The sequence below is a fragment of the Eptesicus fuscus genome, chromosome 8 (assembly GCF_027574615.1).
Source record: "Eptesicus fuscus isolate TK198812 chromosome 8, DD_ASM_mEF_20220401, whole genome shotgun sequence".
Lineage (NCBI taxonomy): Eukaryota > Metazoa > Chordata > Mammalia > Chiroptera > Vespertilionidae > Eptesicus > Eptesicus fuscus.
Window position 1 is genome coordinate 10,078,140 of NC_072480.1, and position 20,028 is coordinate 10,098,167.

General features: G+C 39.0%; 1 protein-coding gene across 1 annotated transcript in view; it reads left to right on the top strand.

Annotated features, from left to right (window-relative positions):
* The window catches only part of CPB2 (carboxypeptidase B2), a 64,258-nt gene extending 45,252 nt beyond the window's left edge, over positions 1–19,006 (top strand). The window contains exons 9-12 of the mRNA XM_054719762.1: positions 1,114–1,207; positions 12,100–12,302; positions 14,150–14,237; positions 18,822–19,006. Coding sequence (XP_054575737.1) covers positions 1,114–1,207; positions 12,100–12,302; positions 14,150–14,237; positions 18,822–19,006 — 570 coding nt within the window. The remainder of the gene's footprint in view (positions 1–1,113; positions 1,208–12,099; positions 12,303–14,149; positions 14,238–18,821) is intronic.
* The last annotated feature ends 1,022 nt before the right edge of the window (positions 19,007–20,028 follow it).

Below are 20,028 nucleotides of genomic sequence, written 5' to 3' on the forward strand. Positions count from 1 at the left end.
AAAGCACTGAAAGTCAAGACTCAACAGTATTGTATTATAATCTTCAAACTTGCTGAGAGACTAAATATTGATTATTCCCACCACAAAAAAGAAATAACATGGTGTGATAGAGGTACTAACTATCCCTACAAGGTAATCATATTATAATATATAAATGTATCAAATCAACATGCTGTACACCTTAAATTTATGCAATGTGAAATGTCAAATATATTTCAATTAAAAAAAAAAGAAACTCATGACTCATAGTTTTAATTTGAGTTGGAACACAAAGTTATTTTACTTTTCTTACAAGGAACTCAGTAATGAATAAAATTACTTTAAAGGAATAAGACCAAACAAAAAGGCCAATAAGCAGCCTACCAAAACCAAGTGACAATATTAATTCTCTAGGTCAAAGTTAATCAAATATTATTATTTTTTTCGGTTTAAACTAAAATAGTTTGAGTTAATGTGATTGAGACCTGGATAGAAACAGGAGCTGTGCAAAAAGAATGCTGTAAGAAAGGGACAGGATGAAGTGATGGGATTGCCCGAGAGAAATATACCCTGGCCACTTAGGCATTAAAAGTCATGTTTTGCCCGGCCAGCGTATCTCAGTGGTTGGGCATGATCTTTGAACCAGGAGGTTATGGTTTGATTCCCACAACCCAGGCACACACCCAGGTTTTGGGCTCAATTCCCAGTGTTGGACATGCATGAGACAGCCAATCAATGATTCTCTCTCATTATTGATGTTTCTAGCTCTCTCTCCTTCTCCCTTCCTCTCTGAAATCAATAAAAAATATACACTGAGTGGCCAGATTATTATGATCTCTGAACACATAATAATCTGGCCACTCGGTGTATATCCTATATAATAAAAGGCTAATATGCAAATTGCCCCCTCAACCAGGAGTTCGATCAGCAGGCAGGCCGGCCAACCGCCCATGTCCCCTCTCCCTGGCCAGGCTGGCTGGACCTCACCCATGCACGAATTCATGCACCAAGCCCCTAATATAATATTCAGAGATCATAATAATCTGGCCACTCAGTGTATATTTTTTGAAAAGTCATGTCTTTCCTTAAACCACAAACATGGCCACACTGGTTATCTGTATCTTGTTTACTTAGAATCGAATGTGGAGAAAGAACCGTTCTGTTCATGAAAACAATCGTTGCACTGGAACAGATCTGAACAGGAACTTTGCATCCAAACACTGGTGTGGTAGGTTGTTTGTTTCATTTTGGGTAATGTTTCTTCATTAAAAAGGTGATATTCATAAATAAACGTGCATTAATTCAAATATAGTGGGTCTTTCTGAATCAGCAAATAATTTAAATAAACATTTTAGTTAAGAGTAGTGCTGTGAATATTAACTAGAGTCAGCAAGTTACCTTAACCTCTCCTTCCTGCTGTTTCCTCGTCTGTAAAAGAAGGAAGTTAGACCAGTTCTTTAAGTCCCATCTAGTTTCAAAATTTTAAAATCCTATTTTTTCTAGAATAATAAGGAAGTGACTATTAAATTTCCTGCTGTAATAAACAAATAATTTCACCCCTAGGATAGCAGAGACCAGGGTCAGGTGGGTATCTCTAATTTTTAATTGCATAGTTAAATGTTTACCTCTATAGTGTTTGAAAGCATTTTCTTTTGTGTTAACTATTCACTGTCTTAGCATATTCTTACTTTCATGAATATTATAAAAATAAACTTATGGCCAAAACCGGTTTGGCTCAGTGGATAGAGCGTCGGCCTGCGGACTGAAAGGTCCCAGGTTCGATTCCGGTCAAGGGCATGTACCTTGGTTGCGGGCACATCCCTAGTAGGGGGTGTGCAAGAGGCAGCTGATCGATGATTCTCTCTCATCAATGTTTCTAACTCTCTATCCCTTTCTCTTCCTCTCTGTAAAGAATCAATAAAATATATTTAAAAAATAAAAAATAAATAAATAAATAAACTTATGTCTAGCACAGTGGGAGTTTATCATTCCTTGATTTGAATGAGTTAAGGAACTCAGTGAATACTGATTTAGGTATTCAAGAATGAGTTAAGGAACTCAGTGAATACTGATTTAGGTATTCAAGAATATTGTCTGCTCTCAGGAAGTAGGTGTTAGTTCACCCTCCAGACTCCTATTATATTTCATAGACACTACATTTAAGAAACTGTTACAAAATAAAACAACCAGATAGATGTCAGAGGAATGGTAGCATGAGAGATCCCCTTGGCCTCTTCCCCTGAAATTATAACAAGTTAACCAACTATAACTCAACAAAGAATTCCCTGCTCAATACAGAGGCATGCCTGAGAGATTCACACATTGAAACATCTAAAGGTGGGCAACTAGGAATAAACAGGGATATGAGCAGGGAGGAAAGCACTGATGGCCCACAGATGCAGCCCTGTAGCTGGACCTCAAGGCTGGGCCTGGAGAGAAGAGGAAAACAGCAGTAGCAGGCACTTTCTTCGGCCAGGAGGAACAAAGAGCTGTAGGGGGCAGTTCAGCAGGACAAGCAGTGAGTGGAGGGGACAGTGACTGAGCCAGCAGATGCCTGACAGAGCACAGGGTTCTGCCATGTGGCTCTCCACTGTCAGGCTAGACAGTGCTGTTTCAGACAAATATAACCCTAATACCAAAACCTTGCAAACATAACACAAAAAAAAGAAAACTACAGACCAGTATCTCTGATTTATACGGATGCAAAATCCTAACCAAAATACTGCAAATCAAATATACTAGAATGCAGACTGGTGTAGTCATTATGGAAAACAGTATGGAGTTTCCTCAAAAAATTAAATATGGAACTGCCATTTGACCCAGAGATCCCACTTCTAGGAATATACCCTAAGAAACTCAAAACACCGATCAGAAAGAATGTATGCACCGCTATGTTCATAGCAGCACAATTTACAATAGCTAATATCTGGAAACAGCCCAATTGCCCACCAGTAGATGAGTGGATAAAAAAGCTGTGGTACATTTATACCATGGAATACTATGTAGCCATAAAAAAGAAGACTCATACCCTTTGAGACAGCATGGAGGGACCTGTAGAGTATCATGCTAAGTGAAATAAGGCAGTCAGAGAAAGACAAGTATCACATAATCTCACTCATACATGAAACCTCAGTAACAAAATAAACTGATGAACAGAGTAGATCCAGAGACATGGAAGCACAGAACAGAGTGTGGAATCCCAGAGGGAAGGTGGGGAAGGGTGGGTGGGTGGGAGGTAATGAACGAAGGACCTTGTATGCATATAGGCATGGCCCATGGACACAGACAATGGGATGGTGAGGACCTGGGTTGGGGGGCAGGGGTGGGCTGGATAGGGTCAATGCGGGGGGGGAATGGGACATATGTAATACTTTCAATAATAAAGAATTCTTTTTTAAAAAAGAAAAGAAATATATATATATATATGTATATATATATATATATATATATATATATTAGGAATAGAACGAAAGTACCTCAACATAATAAAGGACATATATGATAAACCCTCAGCTAATATCATACTCAATGGTGGAAAACTGAAAGCTTTTCCTCTAAGATCAGGAACAAGACAAGGATGTCCACTTTCACCATTCTTATTCAACATAGTGCTGGATGTCCAAGCCAGAGCAATAAGACAAGAGAAAGAAATAAAAAGCATCCAAATAGGGAAGGAAGAAGTAAAACTGTCACTTTTTGTGGATGACATAATTCTGTATACAGAAAACCCTAAAGACTCCACAAAAAAAAAACCACTATTAGAAACAATAAATAAATACAGTCAAGTTGCAGGATACCAAATCAATGTGCAAAAACCTATTGCCTTCCTGTATACTGACAACAAAACTTCAGAAAAAGAAATAAACAAACAATTCCTTTTGTAATTGCAACCAAATGAATAAAATGCCTAGGAATAAACTTAACAAAGAATGTGAAAGATCTATATACTGAAAATTACAAAGCATTATTAAAAGGGATAGAAAAAAAGAACACAAAATGGAAAAATATCCTGCGTTCATGAATTGAAAGAATCAGCATAGTTAAAATTGCCATATTGCCCAAAGCAATATACAGATTTAAGGCACTCCTTATCAAAATCCCAATGTCATTTTTTAAAGATAGAACAAGAAATCATCAGATTTGTATGAGACCAAAAAACCCCAAATAGCCAAAGCAATCCTGAGGAAAAAGAACAAAGCTGGAGGTATCACACTATCTGACTTCAAATTATATTACAGAGCTATGGTAATCAAAACAGTATGGTATTAGCAGAGAAACAGACACACAGATCAATGGAACAGAATAGAGAGCCCAGCTATAAAATCACATATATATGGACAGATAATTTTTTAAAAAGAGGCCAAAAACACACACTGGAGTAAACATAGTCTCTTCAATAAATTGTTCTGAGAAAACTGGAAAGCCACATGCAAACAAATGAAACTGGATTACAATTTGTCCCTATATACAAAAATTAATTCAAAATGGATCAAAGACCTGAAACAATAAGTTACATAGGAGAAAATATAGGTACTAAACTTATGTACCTTGGTCATGGAGAACATTTTATGAACTTGACCCCAAAGGCAAGGGAGAAAAGGCAAAAATAAATGAATGGGACCATATCAAACTAAAAGGCTTCTGCACAGCAAAAGAAACTAACAACAAAACAAAGAGGCAGCTAACCAGATGAGAGATGATATTTGCAAACAGTATTTCTGGGAAAGGTTTAATTTCCAAAATATATAAAGAGCTCATAAAACTCAACACCAAACAATCTAATCAAAAAGTAGGCAGAGGATCTCAAAATATACTTTTCCCAAGAAGACATACAAACAGCCAATAGATATATGAAAATATGTTCAACTTCACTAACAATTATGGAAATGCAAATCAAAACTACAATGAGAAACCACCTCACACCTATTAGAGTGGCCATTATCAATAAGACAAACAATAACAAGTGTTGGAGAGGTTGTGGGAAAAAAGGAACCTTCATTTACTGCTATTGAGAATATAGACTGGTACAGCCACTATGGAAAGCAACCTGGTGATTCCTCCAAAAATTCAGAATAGAGCTACCATACTACCCAGAAGTCCCTCTCCTGGGTATATAAAAAAAAAAAAAAAAAAAAACCTCAAAATCATGTTTTTGCAAAGATATATGCACCCCTATGTTCATTGTAGCACTATTCATGGTGGCCAAGACCTGGAAACAAATGAAGTGTCCTGAGACAGAGGACTAGATAAAAAAGAGGTGGTATATATACACAATGGAATACTACTCAGACATAAGAAAGAATAAAATACTGCCATTTGTGACAACATCGATGAACCTTGAGAATGTCATGCTAAGTGAAATAAGTCAGTAAGAAAAAACTAAGGACCATATGATTTCACTCATATGTGGGATATAAACCTGAAACTCATGAACACGAACAACAGCGTGGTGGCTGCTAGAGGAAGGGGGTGGGAGGAGAAGAGGGTCCTAATATAAGGTGACAGAAGATTTGAATTTGGGTGGTGGGCACATGGTGCAATATACAGATCTTGTAACATAGAAACCCACACCTAAGACCTATATGTTCATGTTGACCAATGTCCCTCCAGTCCATTTAATTTTTAAAAAATTACACTGAACAATAAGTTTGAATCAACTATATTTTGGGAAGTGGGCACACGTGGATCCTTGGAGACTACAAGAGAACAAAGCTATTGTAACCACAGAAACACTCTCTTTTTCTTACTCCTTTGTCCTACACAATCCTATGATAATGATCTTACATTTTTCTTTAAATTTGTGCTTTTGAACAATTTCATCATTATCCCAAGGCACATAGGAAAACCCCGCAACAGAATACTTACCTTATTTGCTTATTTCCTTCCCCCTCCAGGTTAGAAGCTCCATGAGGGTAAGGATCATTATCCATGACCTAGTCCAGTCCCTGAAACATGGAGGGTTCTCCAAAAACCATAATTCAATGATCATGTAAATGGATTTAGTTGTTCTATGAGAGCTAGAGTTGTACTTAGTAAGGAGAGGAAAGAGCTGTTAATCCTACTTCAGGCTCAAGGGAATTATATAGTTGTTTCTCTGTAAGAGCCATGCTTAAGATTATTCAATAGAAGTGCCTGCTGAGGCCCAAAGACTGCTGAGGCAGTAATTAGTTGGCAGGGAGTCAGAGAAATAGTAGCTAATCCTATATAATAAAACCCTAATATACAAATAGACTGAATGGTGGAACGACTGGTCGCTATGACGCGCCCCCTGGTGGTCAACCAGAAGCTAGGCTCACAGCTGACCAGCGCAATGGTGGTGGCAGGAGCCTCTCCCACCTCCACAGCAGTCGGACATCCTCTGAGAGGTCCTGGACTGCAAGAAGGCAGAGGCTGGGCTGAGGGACAACCCCCCACCCCCCGCCCATATGCATGAATGTCATGCACCAGGCCTCTAGTATAAAATAAAGCTGAATAAATAGGGCTGACAGTTACTTAGTACAGAGCAGATTACATAGTGTATCTCCTAGATTTCATTATCAAAATATCATGAATGGAGAATCCCAGACTTTAAAAAGTTAAGTCCCTTGCTGGAGATCATGGAGCTAAAAAGTGGCAGATATGGGATATAAAACCAGGCTTTATAGTTTATTGATTTTCAGAGACTGAGAGAGGAAGGGAGAGGGAGAGAGAGAGAAACATGGATGTAGAGCTTAACACCAATGGGCTGCCTCCTGCACACCCCCTACTGGGGCTTGGGGATGGAGCCCACAACCTTTTGGTGCATGGGATGACACTCAACCAACTGAGCCACACCAGCCAGGGCTGATTGAAATTCTTGGATGTCTGACAATAACCCTTCAGTTATAAATTCCCTTTTGGAACTTCTTATTTTATCTTTAAGCTCTTTTGGTGCTCTGTTTTACTTAATACTTCCATGGTGAAACCAATATTACCTAATTTGAGTGGCAAAGTGGTCAAAATATATTGTTATTGCCAAAAAGAAATATCTCAGGCCCTTCTTAGGCATGGTGCTATATTATATTATGTTGTCATATATTATTACATATCACAAGAATTAAAAACAGAAACAGAAGCAGCATGCATATAGACAAGAGAGAGTTCCAAGTAAGCCAGTGAGAAAGAAGAATTCAATCTTCTGTGTTCCTTGTCCCTACAACTAGAATGTGCCTTTATGATACTTTCTAAAGGATCTATTAGAGCACCTCACTTATTAATAGGAAATGACATATCAAGCCTACTTATTCATTTTATGTTTATTTTACCCTTCCTCTGTACTAAAATTGTCCATATGTTAGAGATGCGAATGAGGTTGAGGATATCATATTCTGCTAGGGCTGTCATAGCAAAATGTCACAGACTGGGTGGCTTAAACAAGAGAAAGACTGGAAGTTCAAGATCAAGATATCAGAAGGATGAGTTTTTCCCAAGACCTCTCCCTCTTGGCTTGCAGATGGCTACCTTCTCATTATGTTCTCCCATGGCCTTTTATCTGTGTTATGCATCATTGGTCTCTCTCTCTCTCTCTCTCTCTCTCTCTCTCTCTCTCTCTTCTTATAAGGACACCAACCATATTAGATCAAGACCTTACCTCTATGACTTCATTAAAACTTAATTACCTCCTTAAAGGCCCTATTTGCAAACACAGCACATTGTGGAATAGAACTCAGACATAAATTGGCAGCGGGGCGGGGGAGGGAGGCAGAATTCAGTCTATAACATGAAGAATTTTGTGAAAACCTCTGTTCTCAAACTTCCTAAGACAGATACACTCATTTTCTAAAATGGTAAGTTAAATTACCAAGTTTTTGCAATGGGTATGCACTTTTTAAAAATCCATTATTTCTCTTTCTATGAGATGGTGGTGTCTCTTATTTTTTATTGTAGTAAAATATATGTAACATAAAATTTGTCATTTTAACATTTAAGTGTACAATTCAGCAACATTAAGTACATTCACAATCTAGTTGAACCATCACCTATATTTATTTCAAAACTTTCATCATCCCAAACAAAAACTCTGTAATCAATAAGCAATATCTCCTCATTCCCTGCTCTCTCAGCTCCTGGTATTTCTAATCTATTTTATGTTTCTATGAATTTGCCTCTCCTGGTATTTCTTAATTCCTTGCCTACAGAGCAAATAATGTTTGAACTTGAAGAGACCTGGTAGACCTCTTGGCACAGATGAAGCATGAAGACGAAGCTTGTTCAGATTGACATGCCTGCTTAATGGAAAAACAGTCTCAAAGTCAAATTTCCTGACTGACTGTCTCTTTCCATTAAAATGTTTGACATCTCTAGAATGAGTCCCAGAATGAGAATCTGAAGCTGCACTGTCCATTACAGCAGCCACTAGTCACGTGAGGCCATTGAGCACTTAAAATGTGGCTTGTTTTAATTGAGATGTGCAGTGAATGTAACATGTACACCAGATTTTGAAGTCTTAGTGTGAAAAAAGTGACAAAATATCTCATGAATAATATTTATATTGGTTATATTTGAAACTAGAAGCCCGATGCATGAAATTCGTGCACGGAGGGGGGTTGTCCCTTAGCCCAGCCTGCACCCTCTCCAATCTGGGACCCCTGGAGGGATGTCCGACTGCCCGTTTAGGCCCAATCCCGGGATCGGGCCTAAACGGGCAGTCGAACATCCCTCTCACAATCCAGGACTGCTGGCTCCCAACTGCTCACCTGCCTGCCTTCCTGATTGCCCCTAACCGTTTCTGCCTGCCAGCCTGATCACCCCCTAACCACTCCGCTGCCAGCCTGGTTGATGCTTAACTGCTCCCCTGCCAGCCTGTTTGCCCCCAACTTCTCTCCTCTGCTGGCCTGGTCACCCCTAACTGCCCTCTCCTGCAGGGTTGATCACCTCCAACTGCCCTCCCTTGCAAGCCTGGTCCCTCTCAGCTGCCCTCCCTTGCAGGCCTGGTCCTTCTCAACTGCTCTCCCTTGCAGGCCTGGTCCCTCTCAACTGCCCTCCCTTGCAGGCCCGGTGCCTCCCAACTGCCCTCTCCTGCTGGCCATCTTGTGGTGGCCATCTTGTGTCCACTTGGGGGCAGGATCTTTGACCACATGGGGGCAGCCATATTGTGTGTTGGAGTGATGGTCAATCTGCATATTACTCTTTTATTAGATAGGATAGAGGCCTGGTGCACAGGTGGGGGCCAGCTGGTTTGCCCTGAAGGGTGTCCCGGATAAGGTGGGGGTTCCCTTGGGGCGTGGGGCAGCCTGAGCGAGGGGCCTGTGGTGGTTTGCAGGCCGGCCACGTCCCCTGGCAACCCAAGCGGAGGCCCTGGTATCTGGAATTTATTTTCCTTCTACAATTGAAACTTTGTAGCCTGCAGCGGAGCCAAGCCTGCTGCTCCCTCCGGCCAGCAGCCATTTGTGTTGCAGTTAATTCACCTTCTATAATTGAAACTTTGTAGCCTTAAGCGGAGACCTGGGCCCGGCCAGGGTGTGCGGAAAGCTTTGTTTCCCCTGTTGCTTGCGGCAACCCTGGCCTGCTCTCTCAAGCTCCATTCTGCCACCATTTCTGTTTGAATTTGTTTACCTTCTATAATTGAAACTTTGTAGCTTGAGTGGAGGCTTAGGCCTGCAACGGCTTGCGGAAAGCTTGGCTTGCTCTGTTACCTGGGAAACCTTGCTCTCTGTGGCTGTAGTCATCTTGGTTGGGTTAATTTGCATACTTGCTCTGATTGGCTGGTGGGCGTGGTTTGTGGGTGTGTCGATGGTACAGTCAATTTGCATATTACCTTTTTATTAGGTAGAATGATAATGCTTTGTATATATTGTGTTAAATTAACTGTACTATTAAAATCAGTTTCACCTGTTTACTTTTTAAAAGTGATTACTTGAAAACTTAAATATGTGACTCACATTATATTTCTATTAAACCTCTCTGGTCTGAGGATTTATATAAGGACAAGCCTCTCCAATTCTTTCATGTCCTCGCTTCATCTACCCCCAATATACATGGTGGGGTAGGGAGCGGAGGCAGGGTAGAGGGGGTCAATGGGGTAAAAGGAACATCTGTAACATTTTCAACAATAAAGATAATTTTTTAAAATAGATTATGTGAATACACAAAACAGAGTTTATTCTTATATTATTATTTACCTATTATTGTGTTATTTTCCATACAAACAGCTGTAAATTAACTTTTTACCCACCCTGTACAATCTCTATTCTTTAGAACTATATATCAGGAAAAAAAGACCAGGAGTATTCAAAGTTGACCAAACTCTCAAAACTGGTTTGTCCATTCACATTATTGGTTAAAAATTAAAACAAATAAAATACTTGGAAAGTCATCGGATGTTTAGTACAACATTTCCTTATGGGAAAAAGAACATTAAGGTTGTTTCTGTTGCAAGTAACAGGAAGAAAGCTTAAATAAGAAAGACAAGCTCTGTAAGAAAGACAAGGTCCTATTAAAAGCATCTCCAATTGCAGTGTTGAGGCAAGAGCTGCCCCTCCCCCCTTTTTTGGAATGTAGTGGACAATACAAGCTTAAATAAGAAAGACAAGCTCTGCGAGGATAATGGAGTGGCCCAAGGAACCTGAGGACAAGAATGCAGCTGGGACTCAGAAACAGACTAGAACTGGGCCTGGAGCAGTGTAGGGGCTCAATGAGTCCTTTCTCTCCCCATCTCATCTCTGTGACGCAGACCGGCTGTTTTGGGTCCCAATACAAATGAAGATAATGATAATGATGATGACTAGGACAAGAAACAAACAGTAAATACTTAGTATTTGCCAGGCACTGTGTAAAGCACGTTATATGCATTAACTCATCGGATCTTCATTAAATAGTCATTTAATGTATTTTTTTTTCATTAAGCAGATAAGGAAATTGAAGTATGGATAGGTTAAAAAAAATTACCCAAAGCCAAGATTAGAATCAAGTGATTGGGTGATTAACAATATGTAACAGATCTTATTGTAAAGGATGGTTACCAACTAGAGTGCCCATATTGCATCTACTGAAACAACAGCATTTATTTCATAGGGTTGCTCTGAGGATTAAATAAAATATTTTGTGTAGATCTTTGTAGAGTTCCTGATGTACAGCATGTGTTCTGTGGGCGTCAGCTGGCGGTGTTATTATCTTCTTTGTTCAAAAGAGCAACTATACCGAAACCAGTATCTTCATCTTGATTTCAACTTATCATGGAGGGATTCAGATTTTTAGGACACAAGTTAAGGACCCAATTCAGATCTAATCAGCTATTTCCAGAAGGGGTGGCTCCCTGGGGATCCATCGCTATGAATTAGGGACCGGAAGGAAAAGTGTTGGGGGGCAGGCTACCATTCGAAGTAATATACGCTATTACTCTTTCAACGGAATGAGTAAACATTACTCTGGCACCAAATATCACCATCACATTTTATTTACTAAGCCGCTTTAGCAAGTTAGAAGTAACACTGAAAGCAGACTTGTATATTCTGAGTTCCCAAATGAGTCTTTTCTTTTATGGGTTCTGTTAATTAGCAATTTTTGAACAACATAAGAAACAAACTTACAATGGATTAAAGAAAATGGGGTTCATTGTTCTCCCATAAACAGGAGTGGGAGACAGGGTGAGCATTTCTGAGACTCGAGTAGACTTTCTCGAGGTTGCAAGATGGTTGCCCCCCAGGCAGCAACTGTCAGAGGTCTGCTGTGAGGGCGTGTGAATGATCAACTTCAAATGGGACATCAACAACTTAGTGGATATCATAAATATACTCTTTAGCCGAGGCCGGTTTGGCTCAGTGGATGGAGCGTCCGTCTGCGGACTGAAGGGTCCCGGGTTCGATTCCGGTCAAGGGCATGTGCATTGGTTGCGGGCACATCCCCGGTAGGGGGGTGTGCAAGAGGCAGCTGGTCGATGTCTCTCTCATCGATGTTTCTAGCTCTCTGTCCCTCTCCTTTCCTCACTGTAAAAAGTCAATAAAATATATTTAAAAAATATAAATATAAATATACTCTTTACAGAGCTCTATCTAACCCATTTCTAAAAATGTTACACCATAGATATTAGGAGAATACATTGTAAGGGAAATCACAAGTTACAATAGAATGTAATATAATTTCGGTCTATCAATTTCACAACAGAGAAGGGTGCATCAAGTTTCTCGTGCTCGGAAATCTACTGTGGCCTTTTCCCTGAGTCAGAACCAGAAGTGAAGGCAGTGGCTAATTTCTTGAGAAGAAATATCAACCATATTAAAGCTTACATCACAATGCATTCATACTCCCAGATGATAGTGTTTCCATATTCCTACAACAGAAGCAGAAGCAAAGACCATGAGGAACTGGTAAGTGCTGTTTAATTATTTTTATTATTAGCCTCTCAGAAATAAATTAATATTTAGTTTCAAGAATTAAAAACTCATCTAGGGTTTTGGCCTAACTCTACCGGGAGTAACCCCAGGGGAAAGTTCAATGCAGGACTGTAAAACATGGGGCCCTTACACTGAGGACACAACCTTCAGTCCAGCAGATGGGCTCTCTAAGAAAAATATCACACTCCTTAAAAGGTCAGGGGGGAACCATTCCACCTGGATGTTTTCTGCATGTGAAGCCATATGAGCAAGGACCAGGACAAGAGTCTCTGGAACTATGCATCTGCTTTGTGGTCACTAGCTTTCAACAATAGCCACCACAGATCAAGTCTCAGCACAACACTCACCAATTTGATATCAGCATTAGGAATTGGTTGCATGCTGACATCTCTAACTCCAAAGGGTCCTATTAAAAGCATTTCCAATTGCAGTGTTGAGGCAAGAGCAGCCCCTCCCCCCTTTTTTGGAATACAGTAAAAGTAAAGGGAATGATAACATGCTATGATGCCAAGGAACAGACACAATTTCAGCCAAACATTGAAAGATGGAATTTCTATATATGGACAGGGAAGAGAAGACAGTCCAAGCTGAGAAGATGGTGTTTCCCACAAGAAGTATGTTCAGGGGATTGTGAGAGTGCCAAAGTGAAGGTGATACCATCAGAAAGTAGATGAGGTCAGCTTGTGAAGATAAGGTCAGCTTATTTGAATGTCAGAATAAATTTACATTTCATTCTGTAGACAACAGGGTTCCATTCAAATCTTTATTTTGAATAAAGGAATAGCACAGCATCATACCCACTGATATTCCTCTGGGTTATTCAAGAGAGTGACAGTGAACAACATCCAACTGCAGAAAAGATCTGGGTATCTGGGTACACTAGAAACAAATATAGTAGAACATGGGGTTTATTATCTTGCTTCGTAACCAAAACAATATCTTTTTTATTGGATGACTCTTAGGGAGTTACCTGACATTTTACTCAAGACTAAAATAGAATTTCTGAGAAGGATGAGAAGGGAATCAGGGACACTTAGGTATAATATTGTTTAGAGAACTTGGATTTAAAGTTTGGTGATAATTTTATCTAGGAATGGGGTAACCTCAAGTTGTTTGCCTTTGAAATATCATTATACTTCATTTTACAAAGTTAATAAATTCCTATAAAAGGCTGATGAGAATTATTTTTTCTTCAAATTAAATAAAATGTTCAAGGTATTAGAAGAGTTTATGGCTAGAGTTACTCAATTGTGATTTCCATAAAACAAAACAGATTTTTTGAAGTTAATTTATTCTTCTTGATTTACCTTTGGGTAAATGCAGATTTTTCATATGTACAGTTTTTTCCAAATTTATTGAGATATAACTGACATATAAAATTATGTAAGTTTAAGGTGTAAAATGTGATGATTTGACACACATACATGTTGTAAAATGATTACCACAATAGAGTTAATACATCTATCATCTCAGATAACTACATTTTTTTCTTTTGTGGTGAGAACATGTAAGATCTACTCTTTAAGCAACTTTCGAGTATATAGACAATATTGCATATAGATAATATTGCTAACTATAGTCACCATGCTGTATATTAGATTCCCCAGGACTATTTCATCTTGTAATTGGAAATTTGTATCATTTGACCAACATCTCCCCATTCCTCCCACCCTCAGCTCCTGACCACCACCATCCTACTCTATATTTATTCATGTATATAGTCTGAGTCAATTAATATATGATTGAATTTTTTAGAAATTTCCACCTGTCCTGTTTTAAAGTTTTACATTAACTGAAATTTCATATTCTATTGATTTCAGTCTCTACTGGCCAGTGAAGCAGCCCAGGCTATTGAGAATATTAGTAAAGATACCAGATATACCTATGGCAGTGGCTCAGAAAGTTTATGTAAGTATTTCTTAAGATCCAGAAAACTGTGAGCTATTTTTTAAAAATCTGTGTTTGGTTTTTCTATATAAATTTAATTTTTCTAAATGGAATCTTTAAGCAAAGTCACTTGTAAAACAATTGGATTATAACCATTACAAATGGAAGCATAATAGCTATGACAGCACTGAACAAGCTATATTAACAAGTGAATACTTAAAAAGAAGACAAAATTCTATTTAGGAAATATGCTCATTGCTATAGAGTAGGGGTTCTAGAAATGGCATCACACTAGTTGAGTGAAGCAGAAAAGGTCATAAAGGGTGAAAAGAAAATGGAAGCTGTCCAAGGCCACCCTGTAAGGTTGTATAGTTTGAACACTATACACATCTAGTGTATAACCATTACATTAGTTGTCTTTCAGTGACGGCCTGTGCCCTAGAGTATAGCACACTATAGCTGAATGTCTTTGGTTTCTATCACAGTGATGAGAATATGTATGTGGCAAACTCTTAACAAATATTTGTTGAGGGATTCCTTTGTAGGTACAGTGGGATAACAGACAATGATTTTACTTTTTTGAAGCTGGAGGGGGAGATGAGAGAAGAGGAACAGAAAATAAACATGTAACCAACTATCAGCAAATCATGACCCACAGGTCATATCAGCCCACTGCTTGTTTTTGTATAGCCGGAAAGCTAAAAATGATTTTCCAGGTTTTTTAAATGGTTAAAAAACAAAAAAACAAAAGAAGAGTAAGATTTTATGACCATGAAAATTATATGAAATTCAAATTTCAGTGTCCTCAAATAAAATTTGAGGACAGAGCTACAATCATGCATTTGTCTGTGGTCTATGATAGTTTCATGACAGTAGAGTTGAATAGTTATGACATAGACTATGCTGGCCATAATGCCTAAAATATTTACTATCTTGTCCTTTATATAAAAAGTTTTCCATTGCTGATATAAGCAATTAAATAGTAAAATAAAGTATAATTCCACTGATAAGTAAAGACAATAAAATAGGCTTATGGGTTTGAGAATGACCGCAGGAGAGAGAGGCTATTTAAAGTTCTCTGGAAGGTCTCTCTCTGTAGCTGACATTTCTGGGAGACCTACCTGGTACATGGCTGCCAAACAAATATGTGAGGGAAAACCAGGTAGAGGAAATAGCATTTAATTAGGTATGATCTACAGGGTTATAAAAAACACATTCATAACAATAATCACACCAGATGCCCTATTATATTTTTATTAATAAAAAGTCCAGACAGGAACTTTCCTCTTCCTTCTCACCAACCCAAAATTGTCTCAGAAAAAAACTGAGGTCACATGGTATCTCTGTCTCTTGTGTCACTGATCCATTTATTTCTGCTTTATCTGACTAGGGTCCCTGCACTGTCACAGAAAAATCCCACAACTTCCTTTCTTGATTCCTATCCTCTTCTTTACTAATGTTCCCCAAAGCATGACCATAGTGCCTCAGGACTGGAGGAACTTATAGAGCAAACTTCCTGTTATGATGAAATCAGTCCATCTCCACTCATATTCATTCATTCAGGACACATTTATGTGTATGTGTGTGTAAGCATAGGAGAATGGTTAGAATAAAGAGCAAATATTGATAATGTTTGTCAGAAATATTTGCTGAATAAATAACAACTAATCTACTGTTGATGAATATTTTTCAATGTTTCAGTAAACACCTTTGTATTAATTCAAGTGTATTAGAAAGAAGCAAAAATGATTACTTTGTATATTATATGGTTGTCTACATGGAAAACAGTAGAAAATTCACAAAAAATATTAGTAACAATTAAAAAGTTGAGTAAGGTGGCCGACTATGAACTAAATATCCACAACTCTATAACTTTCTTATATACCAAAAATAATCAGATAGAAATAAAGTGAAAAAAAGATCCTACTTCCTCTATATATGTACATATATATATGCACACATATTACATATAGATACATACATATATGTGAATTCATTGTTAAATGTATATATGCATATACACACACAAATCCATATAATCTATATATGTTAAAAACCTAAAAAAATTTACTGGTGTGATAAAAGAAGATGAACAAAAGGAGAAATCTGCCATGTTTGAGTGGGAAATCAATGTGAAAATGTGTCAGTTGTTCTAAAGTAATTAGTGCATAAATCCCAATGAACACTTAAATGATTTTGAACTTCATTTGAAAAAATACATTTAGTAGAAGAGCTTGTAGAATTATGAAAAATAAGACTAATAAGAGAGAATTCACCCCAACCAAATATTAAAATACATTAGAAACCTCAAATATACAAGATGTAGTACCTCATAAATAAAGCATTTCTAACCAGTTAAGAATGTTAGATTATTTAATTAATAGGGTTGAGGACCCTGATGTTACTTAGAAAAAAATAATTGGATTACTAACATATCTTTCTCCAAAATAAATTCCAGATAGAGAAAATATCTATATATATAAAAGCCTAAGCGACCATCACAACCAAACAGATGACCGAACAGGCTGCATGGGGTGACCAGGCCGGCAGGGGGGTCAGTGAGGGGTGACCAAACAACTGAGCCGCAGGCTATGTGGGGCAACCAGGCCGGCAGGGGGGTTAGTGAGGGGTGACCAAACGACTGAGCAGCAGGCTGCATGGGGCGACCTGGCTGGTAGGGGGGGTAGTTGGGGGAAACCAGGCCGGCAAAGGGGGGGCAGTTGGAGACGATCAGGCCAGCAAGCAGAGGCAGTTAGAGGTGATCAGGCTGGCAGGGGGGCAGTTAAGGGAGACCAGGCCGGCAGTGAGGGCAGTGAGGGGCGATCAGGCCAGCATGCAGAGGTCGTTAGGGGTGATCAGGTTGGCAAGGGGGGAAGTTAGGGGCAATCAGGCAGGCAGGCAGGTGAGTGGTTAGGAGCCAACAGTCCAGGATTGTGAGGGATGTCCAATGGCCGGTTTAGGCCCAATCCCTAAACCGGCCATCGGACATCCCCCGAGGGGTCCTGGATTGGAGAAGGTGCAGGCTGGGCTGAGGGGACTCTCCCCCTCTCATATACAAATTTTGTGCACCGGGCCTCTAGTTTTTATATAAAAGTCCAGTCATAAACCAAGTTGAAAGCTAAATAACCAAATAAGAAGAAAAACTTCCCCCCATATTACACAAGGATAACACCAATGTTGCTTTTATAAGCAATCTATAAATTGGACAAAATAGAAATGAGTAAGACAATCAATAAAAAAAATATAAACGTAGACAATAAATATATCAAACAAAACATTCAATTCACTGGTAATAAAAGAAACATAAAGCTAGACAATTTGATATTATTTTTTCACCCATAAAATTGCCATAAATGCAAAATTTCATGGATAATGTGGGAGGGAGAAGTGGGCATATTCATACCTTGCTACTGCAGGCATAAATTGGTGAATCTTTTGAAACCATTTGGCAACATCCTATATAATAAAGAGCTAATATGCAAATGGTTGTCATGCCCTCACACCATCACATTGTAATGGCTCAGACACTCAAAATGGGGACCAGCCAGGCTGTGGCCCCCGGAGAGGGACAAGCCGCCTGCCTGGGCACCTGCAGCTGCAGCCCGAGCGAAGCCACCTGACCATACTACTCTGAAGCTGCGGCCAGCCCAGGCGAAGCCAGCCAGGTCCTAGATGCCTGCGACCAGCCGGAGGAGGGAATCCTGGGTCCTGGGTTCAGGGTGAGGCAGAGGCAGTTAGGGGTGATCAGGCAAGCAGGGGAGCAGTTAGTGGCAATCAGGCAGGCAGAGGTTGTTAGGTGCGATCAGGCAGGCAGGTAGAGGGGTTAGGGGTGATCAGGCAGGCAGACAGGCGAGCAGTTAGGAGCCAGTGGTCTTCGATTGTGAGAGGCAAGTAGGACATCCCCCAAGGGGTCCGGAATGGAGAGGGTGCAGGCCGGGCTGAGGGACCCACCTCCTGTGCACGACTTTTGTGCACTGGGCCTCTAGTGTAGAATAATTGTAAAAAGTACATACCCTTATGCTAACAATCTACTTCTAGGAAATAATATTCTAAAGGAATAAAGAAGCAGTTATGTATAAACAAGGTTGTTCATTGTAATGATGTTTATATTACCTGGAAATTAGAAAAATAAAAAGGCCTCAAATAGATATTTAAATTAATTTACATCCAGCTTTATAGTGCAATGCTATGAGTTAAACATTATTTGAACTCATTGATACATAAAACTGGTCATGACAGATATCATGTTTAGAAATGTTAAAAAAACAGAATGTATAGAATGATCTTAGTATGTAGGAAAAATATTAACTTAGAAAGTTTTAAAAATTAAGTTAAATTTTTGTTATTGTTGTTAAAGCCTTCACTACAAAATAAAAGGCACTAAGACGTTAATGGTGATTATCACTTCTTGGTAAAGTTATGGATAATTCTGATTTTCTTCCTTAACCTGTTTTCCACCAATCTCCATTGTTTTATCAGCAATGTATATTACTTACTAATCAGAAAAATGCAAAGCAATTTTCATTTTTAGGGGGAAAGAACACATTTTGTTAGTTAATTTGAAACATCTGTATTTTGAAAAGTAATTTCTTTTTCTTCTTATAGATCTAGCTCCTGGAGGTCCGGATGACTGGATCTATGACTTGGGCATCAAATATGCCTTTACAATTGAACTTCGAGATACAGGCAAATATGGATTCTTGCTGCCAAAGCATTTCATCAAACCTACTTGCAGAGAAGCTCTTGCTGCTCTCTCTAAAATAGCTTGGCATGCCATCAGGAATGTTTAATGCTCTTGATTTTTTCACTCTGTTCTCACATTTTAATTTACTGATTCCAAGACCAAATCATTGTACCAGTTTCTTTTTTAAGTTTTAGTTTTGGTAAAAGGTTTTCTTACTCCTTGGTTTTGTCAGAGAACAAAATAAATATAATAAATAAATACACATTTTTCCCCTTTTTGTTTTACTTGTAAGAAGCTAGGTAATGATTTTTTTTTTTTCTTTGATTCGTGATGTTTGACTAACTGTAACTGGACAACCAATGGGTCCTGGCTGCCTGTCACTACTTGAGCTAATTGAGAGGAGACAGGATTGAATCATATATGAGTGTTTATTCCAATAAAGCCGGCAGCATGGGAGAGGGAGAGCAGTAGGTCATCCACAAAAATCTGCTCTGCCCCTCCCCACAAGCCGGCTGCTTATATTGGGTAGAGGGACAAAGATTACGTGGGAAAGTAGGCAAGGTATAATGGTTACAGGCCATGTGGGTTTGGGGGTCGCCCCGGGACTAGGACTAAATCGTTTAATCTTTCCATAATAGGTAGTTCTGGAAAAAAGGAAGATGGACTGCATTCTGATGTAGGTTCTCATATTCCGGGGCCTACATCTTTCAGCCAGGTTAAAATGTGCTTTCTCTAATCAGAATAGAAAAATCATGGTTAACAGAGCATGATTAATATTTCTTATAATTATAGCTAGTCCCCAATAGTCTGTTTCTCCTCCTAACATAACCATCTCAAGCAATTTTAACTAGTTTAATGCAAACCATTAGACCCTAAACAAGGGGGGGGGGGGGGGGGGAGAAGGTTGCCAGAAATACATTAAATATTTTTGCTTTAATTTTCAACAAATTCTGCCTGTGCCTTTAAAAACACAGCCGTGAGTGAGTCTGTTCGTTCCACAGGAATAGACCAAGGCCCAGAAAGTGCAGTGTCAATAACAGAATAAATATTTCCTGTCGCTCAAGCTCATCGTTCATTAAACTGTAGAGCCAATGCATGCACTTACTTCCGACAACAAATGTGGCCTTT